The 18152-nt window shown below is 41.0% G+C and overlaps 1 protein-coding gene across 1 annotated transcript in view; it reads right to left on the bottom strand.

The window, feature by feature from the left end:
• Satb1 (SATB homeobox 1) overlaps nucleotides 1-18152 on the bottom strand; it is a 79395-nt gene that overhangs the window by 39899 nt on the left and 21344 nt on the right. Inside the window, exons 7-8 of the mRNA XM_008849968.3 lie at nucleotides 10572-10683; nucleotides 7803-8257 (exon numbers count right to left, since the gene is read on the bottom strand). Coding sequence (XP_008848190.1) covers nucleotides 7803-8257; nucleotides 10572-10683 — 567 coding nt within the window. The remainder of the gene's footprint in view (nucleotides 1-7802; nucleotides 8258-10571; nucleotides 10684-18152) is intronic.

Below are 18152 nucleotides of genomic sequence, written 5' to 3'. Positions count from 1 at the left end.
GGGGGGGGGTTGTCGCCCCTTGCCCTTTAGAAAGTGAGCAGTCAGAGGCACTGAGTCTGTATAGGACTATATTAGTTACAATTGAAGTGGTGACGAAGAGAGCCCCAATTGTATCCTGAGTTTTATTAAGCATCTGCTTTACATACAGCATAAACTGAACCAGCCTAATTGGTCTCCATCCTTTGAGTAGATTAACTTGCTGTGAAATCCTTCACAGAGAGACGATGGAGGGAAGTTAAGAATAAATGAAATCCTCATAATACAACAGCCTTGAACAGTATAGTTCTCAAGCTGCCTAGACAAAGGCAGTAGAATGCCAACAGCTCAGTAGTAAGGACACAAAGCCATGTCTAGAGAATCAGGCAGAGCTTTAAAGATACCAGAAAATGAGCGACAACATAGCAAGGAAAATATTACTGAAGATCACTAAGGCTTCTGCTAGATTTTCACAGACAATATTTCGTTATCCCTCATTCTTCAAATTATCAAAGTGTCACAGATGGTGGTTTGAATTTGCTGTTTAAAGGGAAGCAGGGACTATCACAAGTGATTCTGAAAAACTTGCTGTTCCATACCAGTGGGTAACAGGTTGGAAAATTTAAACTTCAGAAACCACAAATCTGAACTATATAACCACCCCTCCATATTGTAAAAATGCAATCTAACATTTGACATTTCGAAAAGAATATTAAATCCTGTAATTATCAAATCTCTTTGGAAATAAAAAAAATCATTATTTGACAGGAGAAACTTACCAACCATAAGAAGCCCCCCCCCCAATTTTTGTCTTTTTGAGACAGGGTCTCCTTGTAGCCCCAGTTGTCCTGGAACTTATTATGTACACCAGGCTAGCCTAGAACTCACAAAGATCCGCCTGCCTCTGCCTCCCAAGTGCTGGGATTAAAGGCCTGCGCCACCACGCCTGGCATGAGAAACCCTTTTTAAGGTGTACTTCTTCCCAAAATAATACAGTTTTAGTTTTAAAGTAGTGGGTTGTTCTGTTCAAGTGTTTGGAAAAACTCTTTTAAAAGTGGTGATCCCCCTCCCCTAGTATGTTTAAGGGATAGTATGACAGACGCACAGCAAATACTTTTTAACCATGTGATAAAAGTCAGTGTATTTTAGTCTCCCAATAGTTGGGACAAGATGCCACGTCAGCTCACAGTGTAGCTCAGGACAAAACTGTGCCAAGATTTCTACCTAGCTTGCCAATCCACTCCCCCAAACCCTGAAGACGAGATAAGAGGTGTGCATCTGTCTGGGTGAGGGGGGCAACATGGATTCCAAGGTTGTAACGTGGAGTTTTTCATGGTTTCTCAGAAGTACCGACCTCATTTTCTTCCTAATTCCTCAAAATAATGTTTCACATTTCCTGAATATAGCACTTGGCTACAGACAGTATGAAAACACTGTCCTTTTAAAAATATTTATAAGGGGCTGGAGAGCTGGCTCAGCAGTTAAGAACACTGGCTGTTCTTGCAGAAGACCCAGGTTTGAATCCCAGCACCCACATGGCAGCTAACAACTGCCCATAACTCCAGTCCCAGGGGATCCGACAGCCTCTTCTGACCTCCGTGGGCACTGCATGACATGGGTGCACTTACCTACATGCAGACAATACATGCATACACATAAAATAAAAATAATAAATAAAAATTTAAAAAAGATTTATAAGATGGATACTTAAGGTGTAAGCAGTCCTCCAAAATGTTATAGGGACTTCAATCACTCAAAGAAATCTCTCCATAGGCTGTTTTACAACCAAAGCCTGGAAATTAGATGTGAACTTTCCTAAGAACACTGCATAAGAACTGTTACCAAAGAATGAAGGACACTTGTCTGTTCATCCATGATACTGACAAGTAACTGCCTCCTTAAGAACACAGCGTTCAGTCAACCTGACTAAATTCCGTCAAGCAGTCAGTCAGTCATCGGGCTCTTTCATTTGTTCAAGGCCCACTAGTTAGACTGTTTCTGGTGTGTCATATGGAAACAAACACAGGAGTCACCAAGTCCTAAAGCAGGTGTAATAAATAGCGCCTCTTTGCCAGTGTCCCCACAAAATGCTACATCTCCCCAAAATAAGCTGGAGGCCAGCCATGGTGGCATGTCTGCAATCCCTAACAGCAGGAAGGTGGAGGCAGGAGGATCGTGTTTTTGAGGCCAACCAACGTTGCATAGAGAGGCCATGTCTCAGACAGACAAGCAAAAGTGCCTGGTACAACAACATGTATTGACAACACGGAAATACAGAGACAGAAGCAAACGTTCAGTGCATATGTAAAAGCAATGTGTTACCAATGACATACAATATTCATTTTTCTCATCTCAGCCCAATAGCTACACCTCTGTGGTTGATAAGGCACTAAACCAATTATGTGCATACAGCCGACAGAGGTGAGACGGCGAGAGTGAAAACAGGTGACAGAAATAGGAACAAAGTGAGCTAACCACGAGTCAGTTATAGTGGTCACTGTGTCAGAAGAAAGGTTTCTAGAATGAAGGGCTCAGGTGCCTTCCCTAAAATGTTATGGTTACATGGCACTTATGTTTATCCCCAAGATGGTCATAACTCAATAAATTTAAAAAAAAAACAAAAACAAAACATAAATTAGGGCAAAAAGTACCCCATAGTATTTAGGGTATCCTACATCAGGGAAACTTGAAATTAAGGCATTTCAATCTTAAATAGCGAAGTAATATATCACTTATTTCTACTTAAAATGTTTCACAGACTCTTGAGAACTATAGGGAGGAATTCAAACACATGGAAAAAAAGCACATCATCCTATTCTCAACTCTTGTTAACATGAGACCAATCAGGGTGTGGCTCAGCTTGAAGGTAGCTCATTGCTTGGCAAAGAATTTAGGAAGTGCTCTATCCTCTGTCTACAGTCTGAGGTTGGTGTATTTCGCATACAAGTGTTGTCTAGGCAGAACACTTTCCCCTGAATTTAATTATCTCACTGGAGCGAATGCAGGCTTCTGTCTGGAACATGCTGACTCTCCGAAGCAGTGTTTCAAACCCTAGAACACTCAAAGAGCTCCAGAGCAGGCAGTATAGACAGTCCAGAAACCTTTTTCTGTGTTCCAGAATTATTATTACTATTATTACTGTTGTTATTATTATTTTTGGCCCAGAGCTTTCAATGAGGGGAGCGCCCCCTGGTGGAAATGCCTGAAAACATTGTCAGAAAAACACATGATTAGTGTTAATTAAAAAATTGAATAATCTGAATGCAAATTATTCCTGCTAGAACCCAGATACTGGAGTGCATGTCTTTGTCCTGTTCAGGTTTTTGTTGTTTGAAAATCTGTATCTGTGAATTCAGGATATATGTGGGCCCTTTCTCCATTTTCTATAGTTGAAAATATAGTACAAACTTGCCAGGAAAGGTCAAGGTCACCTATATCAGACCCTCGTGATTGACTGATAGAGATACCACTTACCAATGATCCTTCACAGTAAGTAAATAGTTTGTGAAGGTCATTATACCTCGCTCTACCACTGAACATACCAAGGTTCCAGAATTAAAGCTCCACAATCTGTGTACCAATAAATTTGTGCTCAATGGGTGCTCAATAAATTTGTTGAACTAGAATAAGTAAAACATTAGTCATTCTTGTTTCTAAAAAGAACCTGAGAACTTGTATGTCATGGAGTTACCAGCACTCATGCATATCAATTTTATTGGAAATTAGGAGCTGTCTTTCCTTGGGACTTCACATCTTACAAATAATTAGATGTGTGCTGTATATATGAAAACATACAATTATTCTGCATTGTCATTACATAGTGGTTAAGCCAGATTCCTCATTTTTTTTCCACTTAAAGAATGTATTTAGTGATGAATTCCTAAACCTCTCTTTTTCACATTCCAACAGGCGTTTACAAGTTATTACAAGTAAAATTCATTAGTAATCGTAAAAGAAAGAAAAAAAACTCCAATAAATATTATCAGTACTTCCAAAAGCTCATTATGAATTCTTTAAAACGGCAGATAAGCACAAGAGACTGCCAATCTGAACAAAAAGCCTGCCCGGCCTCCAGTTTGTCTCCTCTTTGAACATAATCACTGATTCAAATAGATTTTATCAGCTTCATGGAACTTCAAAGCCCTCAGAAAGGGGAAAAAAATGATTTGATAAAACCTCTCTCCTGAAGAGAAAAGACACAGAATATTCTTCAAGGCTTCCTGACTCTGTTGTTTAGTGAATTCTTAAACACATGTCCAGGTGAAAGACTATTTTCAAACTCCACCTGCTAATGGACTCAAGCCAGTAAGTTATAAATAGACGCATTCACCTCTGTCCTGTGGTAGGCTCATCGAGAGCTGTCACAGGGGGTAATGGCACCTTTTTACCTTTTGTTCAATAGTGATATGGATAGTGGACTTTTCTTAAATTACACTATGAAGAATTATAGGAACACAGTAGCGATTTCTGTTATGCTCAAGCAGGCAAATTTCTCTCCACTACATAATTTGCAGAACTCAAATTCAATAAAACATTACATGATGGTCCATTACTGTTATCAGTTTTGAATAATCCATCTTCATTCATTATTTTACTGGAAAATGAAGTGTGCCAAAGACAGGAGGGAGGAGAAGGAGAGAGAAGCGCTACCCTGGGATCAGAGTTAAATTCTGGGTTCTATTTATTCTCTAGAGAGTATTAAAGAATATATTTTCTTGTACCGCAACCTTTAAATAACAATATCACAGAGAGGTGAATGAAGAGGGTGAGACTAGAAGCTTTGGCAATCACTTTTAGCCATAGTTTTCTATTAAAAAGACATCAAGTGGACATAATTGAATGAAAGACATGTGCTAAAAGCTAGTATCTTCAATACCAATTAGAGCGCATATGCCCATCATTCATAGAAGGGAAAACCTTAAAACAAGTACTTCTATAAATTTCACCATAAATTTTCTGAAATGGTAGACTTTTTCTTTTAAAAGTCATGTGTGGAAGTCTTGAGAGGATCATGTTTTAATTTAGGAAACCCTATTAAGATGATGAGGAAATTCTCAGGAGTTTAAATCCAGGGTTTCAAGCTATTCAGAGCTGTCAATGACTATAAGAACTCTCAATTCATGAGCATGCCATCTACTGCAGCAGTTTCTCAAGTGCTGTTCGTAGCTGCAATGCCCTTCCACCATGCCATAACTCTGCCCTTTTAGGTACATATCTGATGGTAATTTTCTGAACCTGGGGTTGGAACTGCATATTGTAGTGAACGCACACCAATGTGAGATGTGTGATTTAACTCCGCAGAGCTCTTGTCTATACATATGCATCAGCATGTGTATTTTCGTCCTCCACACTCACACCCTGCTCTGACTCTGCACCTGTTTTTATTGAAATGCACACACTTTGAAATAAACACACTACATGCATTCATATGAATGTCTAATCATGAAGCTAAATGCAGCTGTGTGTGGGCGCGTGTGTGTGATTTTTTTAAGTATGACCACTGAAAAATACATACATGCTTGCGTGTGCAAAAGCTGGCTCTCAACCAATGAACACTTGAGCTCTTAAATATACATATGAAATGAATTCTATTTAAACCAAAGAGTTCCAAAATAAGGCCCAACATCTTCTACCGAGAAGCACCAATTACCAATATAAAGGTTTAAAAGTAAACCTGTTTATCAACCAAGGTTCCAAATAATTTAGGGTAATGACTTTTATTTTTCTAAGCTGGCTATTTAAAAATGGTATCTGTATCAAGCTGTGCCAGGTTTTCAATTTCTTCTCATTCTCAGAAAAATAAAGTCAGGGCTTCTCTATTAGCCAGGGAGATAACTGTCCTTTCAAAAACGCTGATTCATATACAAGGAGAAAACTGATCACTTAGAGTCATAACCCTGTAGTCGTAACTCCTCAGGGTTAAGAACCAAAGACAGATGAAACAGCCCTACCTAACACATTGCAACTCAGGAGAAGAAACGGGTGTGTGGTGGGTCTCCCCGCCTCTCCCTCAGCTCAACTTCTGTCCTGCTCTTCACCACACACAGTGCATTTCCTTTGTGTTTTAAGATACAACTATTTGCTCAATTTTTCAAATGCTTATCAGTGAATCTATACATCTATGATTTGTGTCTATGTCAATGCTGTCTTTGTCTGTAGGCTTTTAATTGAATTTAACAAGCATTAGCAGACTTTTATGTAGAGTCCTATTTTTTTGGCTCAGCGCTAAGCTTTACTAGCAATTACTGTATTTACAAAATGGAGAACGCTAGCAGAAATAGGGGTATCCAGAAGGGTGGCTTCTGAGTCAGTCATTTTTAAAATAATTGCCCCCAAATGAATTAAGGGGTCACACTAAATTTACTAGCTAATAGTGAACACTGTTTTCTAAAGCTGTTTAAAAGCCAGGAACTTGAGAAAAAGCAAACAGTTTTAGCCTAAGACACAACCCTGTGCAACCATCCTTTTAAAAACAGAACAATGGTCTACCAAAAAATAAAAAAAGGCAGACAAACAACCGTTAAAGGCTCTGTCAGGTCTCCTGATTCCCAATCTAGTCAAGGCCAGCCAAAAATAAGGCACAGTTGGGGTTCCCCTAGGTATAGGAACCCCACCAACGAGGAATTAATAATACCAGAGTATGAGAAGAAAATTCTGGTACAAAAATAATCATGTAATACAAAAAATAACTTAAATGAGAGGAAAACATGAGTCAGGCCTCCCAAAACTGACACAAGAAAGCAAGCCCTGAGGTGGAATGAGAAAATGGAGACGTTGCGCCCTCAGCCTAATCAAAGCTACAAGCTCTTTTATTTTTTTCTAATGACCCTTGTCTAAAAATAGATACCACATATCATTCTTGAATCCAAACAAAGGAAAAAACTTATTCATAGTTTAGGAGACTCAATCTGCTTAAGGCTTCCCATACCTGGGTCACCTCTCCTCCACACACCTATAAATACTGTAAATACCAACCATGTTAACAGATTGAAATCTAAATCTCCACGGGAATTTGCCCAGGAGGAGGAAGGTGTGAACCAGGGACACAGGCAGGCCTCCAAGCTAGGTGTAAAATGGGTTTATAAACTGAGGCCTTCGGGTCAACCCACCTCAAGGCCAGCTCTGCAGATAAGACTAAAATACCACCATGCCCACACCCATTCCTCCACTGTCCACAATGCTTAGCCTTCTAGAATGCCATAGATATGGCTCTCAAAACCTAAAATATTTACTATCTGGCCTGAGAAGGAAGCAGGGGACGGGAGAGGACAGAGGGAGGCCTGGAGGAAGTATAATCAAGACGCACAATGTGTACATAGGCCAGTGTCACAAGAACCCCCAAAGAAGGGGGTTTGGAAGAAAACAAACCATAGCAAGAAGGAGCGGCCAAGTCAAGAAACATTGTATGTTATAAGCTCTACCATTTTTCCTGCAAAATGGCTACAGAGAATTAAATGTGAGAGATCATCATGAAGCTTTAAAGTATATTAAGAAAGTTGTAGTTGTAGGATTTCAACAAAGCATTTACATAGTTAAATCTGATATGGAAAGGACACTAGAGTCTGCCCAGGACTCGCTCTTCACCATCTAGTACCAGTACTGACAGCTCCGATTCTGTGACACGACAGGGCAGCTCTAGCAAAGGGGATGAAGACACAGAATTGGCACCAGCAGCAACAATATAATCTCATGGGGAGAAATGACAGCACAAGGTTAAATGGTTAATGCAATGTGGAGTATAAGGCTAACCCTCAGCAGGGGTGGGGTCAAGGATGAAGGGGGGTGGGGAGGGGAAGAGGAGGCAGATCAAAGACAACAAAACTGACCTGAGTTCTGTTAAAAGCCACACGTGCAAACACTGCCTGGGAGATTCCTGCTCGTTTCAGTTCATCCCGTACCCACTGGTAGATTTCGGAAGACACCTCTGTGTTTGTCGATACCTGTTGCTCCAAAGGCTTATTCATAGACCTACTGACAGGGGGAGGGTGGTTCAAGTATTGTTGGTTTAAGGACTGCTGGGCTAAGAGTCTGTTCACTGCATACTGCTGGTTCAGCAGCTGGGCCATCACTAGCTGCTGGTTGACCAGCTGAGGACTGATAGGCGTCGACACAAGCCCGGGGTGCAGGTTTGGAAGAGGGGTCCGGACGGAGGGCTGGCTACCGTGGGAGAGCTGCGCAGGGGACGGAGGCTGCTCGGCTGTGTTCCCTGGGACGGGCTGCTGGCCAAAATTGACGTGGTTGGTTCCTTGCTGGGATAGTTCAGACAGACTGTCCATCTCAACTAAAGCGGACAAAAAGGAAAATCAGCTTCAGACGGTGGGCACAGAGGGAGATTTCTGATCACGTCCAAAATAAAAATGACAGTGGGCAGAGGGCACATGGAAGGGGACAGGAACCAAGACAATTTCACAACGCAATTGACAGGGCCGCATTTCCCCCTCTTCAGACAGTTCCCCATACTAAGCACAGAACCAACATGCCTGATCTCGCTTTTTAAACACAGCTTAGATTTGTGGCATAAAAATCTACTATATTCACACTTTTGTGTCTGTTTTAGGGTCAAACCATCATGTGTTCTCACTCATGAGGCCAGACGGTCTACAAGCAATCATGTTTCTTTTAAAAATGGCTTCAAAAAGATATCTTCTCAACAGCACAAGACAAGACACACTGAGCCCAACAGCCCCACCACCACCCAAAACCTATGATAACAAACTAAAGGAAAAAAATTACAAATATTTCCTTATTGTGTTAACATCAGTAATCTAGGCAAAATGTGTGAAAGAAGATGATGGAAAATACTACCTACTTTGTTTTCTGTAGCAGTGAATAAAAAGTATTCTAAGTAGTGAGACTAATAATAGGGGCATGTGATAATATAGGTGTTATAACTGCTCTGCTGGGTAGCGTGCTCCATTTCTCGTGGCCTCTTTCATCTAAGTCCAATCATTGTGGAAAACAGGGCAACCAGCAAATCTTTCTCAGAACGAAGCAGTGGGTTATGGCCTACCAAGCTAGTACACCAGTGTGGCTAAGACTCAAAGGTTTTCTGCAAGAAGCTGTGGTTCTCACCAGATGCTACAGACAATCTTGCGAGGAAGGGGCGGGTCGGTGTTCTGGCAGAATGGTGATGCTGTCATGATTCTGCAATTTATCCCTACCTACCCAGGATGAACGCCTCTCCCTTGGCTAGAGCTCTTGTATGGATTGGCTGCGAGTCAGCTCTAAGTATGTCAAATGCTCTCTTGCTACAGAGAGGAGACTGGTTTGATACTCCTGACTAGAGGCTGAGCCTAGAATGTAGCATAAATAGGTGAGTCTTTCCAAGAGGCCACTACACCCTCCCCTACACAGACTCTATTTTGATTTTAATCATCATTTCACTTTTCATTATATATGTGGGATTTGCATTCAGAGGACCTTATGGTATTGCTACAGTCACTGATACATGCAAAACATATCTATGAATTGGGGAAGAAACCTTCAGTTTTAAGCAGTGATATCAGCCCAAGTGGGCCATTTGTAGAGAACAGTAATTCAAGCAATTATTCCAAAAATGATACATTGTCTTCATTACAGCCCTAAGCTATAAAAGGCAAAGAATCTGTTTTGGTAGATGGATGGCTTTTCTTCAAATATTAAAAGCTAAAACATACTCAAAACTCAAGATTCTTGTCTCTAAAAATATTTAGGAAAAGTTATTATTGTTGTTACTATCAAATGAATCGTAATGGAGAAAGGCAGCGAGATTTAAAATAGGGAATAATGCCATGCGTATGAAACACCCATTTCTATTTTATTTTAAAATATATTATTTGGAAACTACAAGTATGTAAAGGAAGACATTCATAGACATTAGAACATCAACCTTAATCAGTGTTTGCTCCACTGAGCACTAACAGACTCACAACAGAGAGAATGCCAGAATCTAAATGCTCAGCCATGGCGCGCACCTTGACCTGTCATTTTACACCTCAGATCACCTTGAGGCATTTTCTACACAATTAATGTTGACCTAACACAGCACGTTCAGAGAGGATGCTAGGCTGGCTGAGAGTTTAGAAATGACAGTGTTGGTTCTAGTGCAAACTGGAGAACTGTGCTCACCACAATGTCCACCTACGGGTGAAGAGCCATAAAAACCACCCCATTTCAATGGTAGAAACTAAATAGTTTAATAAGTCAAATACAGTTAATCTTTAAAAGCTGGGTGTGAAAACAGGCTCCGTTCCTTGCCAACAAAAGCAAAACTCCTAAAAGCATGGTTTGCGTCTGTGAGAAATCACAGTTGATATTAGTTATTCAAGGCTTGGTTAGGTCTTCACTGTTAAAAAATGACAGCTCTCCTCCTCACGCCTCGATTTCCTGCATGTCTGACAACCAAGTCAGTTTGGCTGATTTAAACACAAACATTTATTGAATTTAATTATCTCATTATACTCATACCCACTCCCCCACCCCCAAAGAAACATTCTAAATTGATCTCTAATTGGGCAATCAAAGATCTGGCTTTCGATGTGACTTTGATAAACCCCCAAATGACACGCAATGGTATGTTGGCACCAGGGGGGATTTTTTTTTTTTTTTTTGCTTACCCATCATATCTTTTGTCTTCTTGAAATGTTTGTACCACCTTCCAAACTCTTGACATTTAGCCGCTGAGACATTTGCATAGTATGTGCTGTTCACAATGGAGGAGATCATACTCTGTGTAGAAAGGGGAGAACATCTGTAACATATAGTGCACGGGGGGGGGGGGATGCAGACACCACTTCTGCTATGGGAGCCTGTTCTCTTTTTTTCTAAATCAACTGGGAATGAAAACATTTTTCGTTTACACTTTAGCCTACAAGCTTCACCTTCTGAAAATTCATTAAGTACATCATCAAATGCTTATTAAAGTAGCAAGCCAACAGCCCAATGACACCAATTATCGAGCCGTCTGCTCTAGCACTCTACCCAATCTCCATCCACATGATCTATTCCTGACAAATGTGCACCAAACCCCAATAAATTCCAACGCATGAAGATGATGTCACCATTGAAATTCATAAAGGTAGGAGAGCCTGCGGCTTGGTGACTGGACTCAGCATCTTTCCTGCTCAAAGAATGGTCCAAGGACCAGAGAGAGTCATGGGCATCACCAGGAAGCTTGTTCAAAATGCACAATTTGGAGCCCAACCTCAGACCTCCACCATCGGCACCTGGCACCTGCATCTTACCAACACCCCCAGGGGATAGCCATGCTGATTAGAATTGGAGAAATACATCTTCTACTCCTACTTCCACTGTGTGGATTTCAAGCGGAGGTGAGAGCGTTGCCCAAAGGTTAACTGATCAAACTTGAGAAGAAATTAGCTATTCTAAGAGCCCCTCTTCCAAATAAGCATCTCATAACTTGCTCTTTGTATCTGTAGTAAAGCTTGAGTTCTGAATTTCAACTGACCAGAAAAAATTTAAATATGTACATTCTAGGCTCCTTAAATTTTTAAGGGTGCCCATCACAAAAAAGTCTTGTCACTTTTATTTATCTTGCTTTTAATAAAAACCCTGGAAACAGCCAGTCATTTAATATATAAAAATTGAAGACAGTAATTTTAATGTATTATGGGGAAGGTTTCTTAAAAACACAATTCATTTTCAACAAACCAAAGTGTTTGCTTCAAAGATAATTTTGGTTATAGTAATTGCAGTGACTTAATTCCTGGTTCACTCACAGACTCTAGTAAACTAACTTAACACTCAACTGAGTCTTAGGAAGGAGACTGAAGCAACAATCCACCCCTCTTCCTATGAGCAGAAACCTGAGATCTTACATTTCAGACCTGGTTGTTCTACAGAGAAACAGCTTACAGAAGGTTCCACTGTTGGAAGGCACCTGACAACCAGAAAAGCCAGTTTGGGGACAGGAGTATTTTTATATCATTATCTCTTTAAGCTACTTCAAATGTAAAGCTCTTTAGGCTATTATTAACTCTGACATCCATCATCAGTGTTAATTTTGTAGCACGTACATATTCCTGTAATGTGTAAGTTTGGAGGATCTCTAAAGAATCTGGAGTGATGGATAAGGTGGAGTTGCATTATTTATGTAAAACATGGCTATCTTTCCCATAGGCACTGTGATTTTTTTTTGACACTTTCTATTTTATAGTCATCTTCACATTTTATTTCTCTAAGAAGACATTCTTAATGTGTTCCTGAAGCTTTGCCATTAATCCAATAGCTCAGTAAGAACCTCCCCCAGTCCACAGTGCAAGGTTGCCAGACCCAGAGCCAAAGGACGACCTGATCCAGTTAACAGTCAGTGTCCACGTCACTCACTGTCTGGTAATAATGGATCAATAGTGCTAGAGTCTAATAAACCGATGGAGATTGCTGATGGGTGGTGGTGATTCTGCAGATGGACGACAGCTGATGGTCTTCCACTTTGACCCAATTTCTAAAACATTATTATTCTTAGACATTCTGACACTTTCCCTTGTTACTATAATAGAGCAAGTAACTTCCAGATGTACTTTAGTCCTTACTTTTGGAAACCTTATGAAGGTTTTTAAGAAATATCTAGTCTGCTTCCACAGTTCAATATATAAGATGTGCTCACTGATGCACTGGCTGGTGTGAGGACACACAGATGTGTAAGACATTGTCTCTACCTACAAGAAGTTTACCATCTATTAGGAAGGTGGGTTATGTAATAGACTACTTCAATTTAATATGATTCTATGATGAACAGTGGAAAATTCATGAGGGGGGAGCCTATGGTATATAAAAACAATTCTGAAATGTTTTTACAAAAATCAAGGTCCATATATAATAGCTCTATGCAGTTCATTATTACACATTTGTGAAAAGCAATACCTATATGTGGACCACTGTCAAAGCTCCTCCTGCCCTTCTTTAACCTGAAGCAGTAAGCTGTCTCCTGAAGTAGTGTTTCTCTATGTTGGATGCTTTCTAGTCTGTCAAGGGGTGTGTGTTTAGGAGACTCTGCTGGTGGAAACACAGCTTGAGAAAGACATAAATTGAAAGCTCAGTCCAAAGGTCATGGCTAACTTTTTGGAATTCCTATCTTTGTGTGTCTTGTGGGGGTGGGAAATATTCCTTAATTCAGATAACTCAGAACCACTTCCATTTTTAGTGGAATATGCAGGAATCTGTACAATTAAACTGCTCACAGAGCTGCTCCAGGATGTTTTGTTTTTTTTTTTTTCTCCTTTAGGTAAAACCTCAAATGTCATATTTGAGGGGACTAGTGAGTTTCAGTAGCAGGGAAAGGAGACCAGACTCTTGTGGCACATGTGCCATTTGAAAGAGCATGTTTCACGTTGCAATCCTAAATTCAGAACGCTAAAAATGCCTGCTGCCTTGGTAATGCAAATGACAAAGACTGGTAACATTTCGCTAGGTGGTAAGGGTGTACACAGCGTAGACAGACCAAGTTTAATTCTTAAAAGGGCTTAGGACTTGTGCTGGAGAGTATCAGTTGTCAACTGACACACCTGGGCAGAGGGAGCCTCAACTGAGGAATTTTCTACATTGGACTGGCCTGCAGCCATGTCTGTGGGGCATTTTCTTGATTATTGAGTGATGAGGGAGGGCCCAGCCCACTGTGGGTGATACCATCCCTGGGCAGGTGATTCTGTGTTGCGTAAGAAAGACATGGATGGTGGCACACACCTTTAATCCCAGCACTAGGGAGGCAGATGCAGGCAGATCTCTGTGAGTTCAAGGCCAGCCTGGTCTATATTAGTGACTTCCAGGACAGCTGGGGCTACAGGGAGATCCTGTCTCAAAAAGACCAAAAAAAAAAAAAGAAAAGAAAATAGGTTGAGCACCGGCTAGGGGAGCACGCAACGTTCCTCCACGGCCTGTGCTCAGAGTTGCTGCCCTGAGCTCCTACCATGTCTTTCCTTGAAGATGAACTGTAAGCTGTAAGGTGAAGTAAACCCTTTCCTCCCCAAGTTGGTTTTGGTCAGTTTTTATCACAGCAAGACAGAAACAAACTACAACAAGACTCTTAAGACTCTTACTACTTAAATCAAAAGGAAGCTCTGACTTTAAAAGCCTGTTTAAAGTTTCAAGTTAATGTAGGAGTGGGGCTCTAGCTGAGTTTCCAGTCCAGTGCCTGAAATATACTAAATATACACACAGTTCATCTGATGAAACAACAGAAATAAATCCTCGTTCTCATGTAAGATGTGTCACACACAGAAAGTATTACCTTGGGTCAATTAACTGACAAACCCATTACAATTCCCATACTAATGGGAACAACGCAAGTATTTACCTCAAGGAGTCCTTTAGAAAACACATTTGTTCACCATACTGGGTCTTATCAAGCATCCTAGGGCAGGTATTATGAAAATTCTCCTGGGTTTTCATTACTAGATCACAAAAGACACTTCTCATAGGGGCCGGCAAGATGGATCAGTGGGTAAAGGTGTTGCTGCTAAGCCCAATGACCTGACTTTGATCCCCAGAAGTCACATGGTAGAAAAGAACTGACTCCTGGGGCTGGAGAGTTGGTTCAGCAGTTAAGAACACTGGTTGGCCTTTCAGTAGACCCAGGTTTGAATCCCAGCACCCACATGGCAGCTAACAACTGTCTGTGACTCCAATTCCAGGAGATCCGACAGCCTCTTCTGTCCTCCTCAGGCATTGCATAAAACAGGCACACTCACCTACATTCAGGCAATACAAGCATACACATAAAACAAAACAAAATAAATATTAAGAAAAGAACTGACTCCTTTATGTTCTCTTCTGACCTTCACTGCATGCGTGTATACACACATACAACAAAAATTTTTTAAAAAATGCTTTAACAGAAGAGTAATAGATAAAATTGTGTTTGTTAGGTCACACAATTTTTGTTTGAGTGTGCAGTGAATGTGTGTGGGCATACGTGTGTGTGTAGTGTGTAAAGGTCAGAGGTCAACACCAGGAGTCTTCTTCAGTTGCTGGACACCCTGTTTTCTGAGACAGAGCCTCTCACTGCTCCTCGAGCTCATGGATTCAGCTAGATTGACTGGCCAGCAAGCACCAGGGTTCGTTCTAGAAGTGAGTCCCTGCCTCCTGTTGAGATGACAGGTCACCATGCCTGGTTTTTTACATGGGTGCTGGGATTCAAACTCAGGTCTTCATGTGTGTGGGTGAGATACCTCATTATCTCCCTATGGATTTTCTTAGGAGACTGAAGATGTGCTAATTAAATGGTGCAGTGACAAGCCCGGTCAAGGGAATGCCTTCTCCTCGTCCCTGCTTTACCAAGCCGGCAGCTCACGAAGCCATACCCCACTCCTCTAGCCTGGATGTAGTCCAGGGGCCTCTCCCTTCTCTGGCTGGCAGCTGCTCACCCTTCAGGATGCAGGCACCTCTGGGAAGCCCTTCCCAACTTCCCAAACACCATGCACACAAAGCTACCACAGCTAGCACCTGCTGTGCTGATTATTTCTACTAGACTGGGAGACAGGCTTGAAACCTATCTCACAACAGTCTGGCTTGTCCCTGTGGGGTTGCAGACATCTAGTGATCAAGGAAGGCTCACTGAAAGAAGTAACTCCTTTAGGCCAATGGCAAACCCTCTTCCCTTTATTCCCCGAAGGGTCAAAAGTAGTAATATCACTGTCAAATGAACCTTTCAAATCTACCACTTCTTAGCTTCAACAGTCTTAGTCAACAAATTTGTAAGAGATATATTCCCAAGGTTTTCAGAATATATCCTCACAGATGTCTTCAAAGTGACTGCTGGTGGTTCATTCTATGAACTCTTTGAAAAAAGACACAACTTGGACTGCAAGTTTCCTAGTTGGTGGCTAGGCAGCATAAAGACATCAAAGTTGCCGGGCGTGGTGGAGCATGCCTTTAGTCCCAGCACTTGGGAGACAGAGGCAAGTGGATCTCTGTGAGTTCAAGGTCAGCCTGGTCTAGTCCCAGCACTTGGGAGACAGAGGCAGGTGGATCTCTGTGAGTTCAAAGTCAGCCTGGTCTACATCGTAAGTTCCAGGCCAGCTGGGGCTACAGGGTGACCTTGTCTCAAAAAGACAAAAAAAAAAAAAAAAAAAAAAAAAAAAGTTTCAAAGTTCTGAGAATCAGTTAATCCAACTGACAAAACTCAGGTGGTAGAAATTCCAAGTTCAAATGCTGCTGTGCTGTACACTCACTCAGTAAATAGGCCCAAGCTTCCAGTGTTAGGAGATACAATCTGAAAGTTGCCAGAAATTGGCTGTGGATCTCCTAACCCCAGTGTGACACAATATTCTCTTCCTAGGAGCCAAGTTGTAAGCTTTTCTAAGATCCATAAAGCACATGTCTACTCCTGAGGCACTCGGCTCTTTCTGAGAGTCTGCTAAAGTTCCGATCTGTAAGAATGCCATCCTCCCAGAAACCCCAGTCCTCTAGAAGGATACCATCTGCCACAGGCTGAGCTTCCTTTTCAGCCAAATACATTATTTATAACCTTTCTAATTGTGAAAAGGTAAGGGTGGAATTTTTCTAAAGCCTGACTTCCATATCTTTGGAACATTCTGAACCTTTGCTTAAAAATTTGCAGGTCTCTTGATCTGAAAAACACACTACACACACACACACACAAAAAAAAAAAAACAAAAACAAAAACAAAAACAAAAAAAACACAACAGGAAACACTGGGAACTGGTTGAGGTTACATAATTTCTCCAAATGTTATCTTCTTTCAAACCCCTGCCAGGAAATCACACGTGCCGTAGGTGCATACGGAGAACATATTTGGAAAATGGAAGGGAGATGGCTTGATTTTTCGATATGGTCATCTTAGAAGCCAATGGGGTAGGTTTGTGAGGCAAGGCCTCCTCAGAAACAAGACTGCCAATCGGGGAGGGGCAGTGATCCGATTACACTTAAAATCACTTTGTTGTGCCTTTAACAACCAAAAAAAAAAAAAAAAAAAAAAATCTACCCCAAAACAATGCTAATCAGGTTATTCAATCATTTAAACCAAAACTGTTCATGCTTTTCTGCCAAATCAACCAACCACAGCAAAATCTGTTATCTCTGATTGCTCAGCCTCCAGTCAAAAAAAAAAAAAAAAAAACAGTTAACCCCCACCATTCCAAAAGTTTCCAAAATACCCAGAAAAGCCCCGTGTGCTCATGGAGGATAAAGAGAAAGCCAGGCCATTTTTAAAGGGGGTAGGAGGCTGCTCCGTATTTGCATATGACAACACTCTCTAAGGCACTCCACAGCCACAGCCCCTGCATCTCCTGTGAGCTCCAAGCTGGCTTTTTGTGAGCTATAGCAGCTTCTTTCTCGGCAGGATGGAGATGTTAGGATCAGAACTTGCTGAGGACTTGGGGTTGGGCTGAGGTGGGAGGAGAGAAAAGCAGTGTCTACAAAATGGTGGTTCACCCACGTTTAAAGCTTTCGGGCTCCTTCAGCAAGGAGGGCAAGGGCTAGCACATCTTATTTACACAATTATCTAAATACGATTAAACAGCTGATGGACAAATATTAAACTGGAAAATGTATAGTCATTTCAGCTTAATGTAATCCTCTTTCTGTAAACACCCAAGATGATTTTTTTTTCCAACCAGAACAGTCCTGACATCTCATAAGCCTAAGGGTGAATAGCAAGAGATTGTTTTTGATAGTTATAAATATTCAAAAGACAAGCAGGCCATCTGCTTTCATAATACAGGTAAAGCAAGACTGAAATGGTGACTGCTGTATAAAAATGATTCTTTTAACAAAGTCTTCCTCTCCTCGAAAACTATAAAGACAGATGTCAAAAACTGTTTACACAGAGCAATCAGGAGCGTGTAAAATGTAATATTCCTTTTACACACAGTGCTTGCTAAAGAGATTTTTTTTTTCTTTTTCTTCCCATCTGTGTGTTGCAACACATTTCTACAAGTTAAAAACATTTTTTTCAAACAGAGATCTCATGAATACCCAAAAACATGCTATCTGGTTTCTGAATGCTAATTAATTTCAACTAAGGAATCCGAATATCTTTTTTTCTGTAGGAAGGAATGTATGTTTTGAATTGGAATGCTCCAGAGAGAGAGCAAGATAGGGCACCCTGCACAGGTTTAATTCTAGAAGGCCAATCTCAGGTTTGCTGTCTAGAATGTATCTGCTCTGCTCATATTGGAAATGAAAGCACATCATGGCTAATGTCTTTGGCATAAAAGCGA

Source organism: Nannospalax galili, unplaced genomic scaffold (genome assembly GCF_000622305.1).
Source record: "Nannospalax galili isolate Female #2095 unplaced genomic scaffold, S.galili_v1.0 scaffold364, whole genome shotgun sequence".
Lineage (NCBI taxonomy): Eukaryota > Metazoa > Chordata > Mammalia > Rodentia > Spalacidae > Nannospalax > Nannospalax galili.
This window is presented reverse-complemented; position numbering and strand designations above follow the sequence as displayed.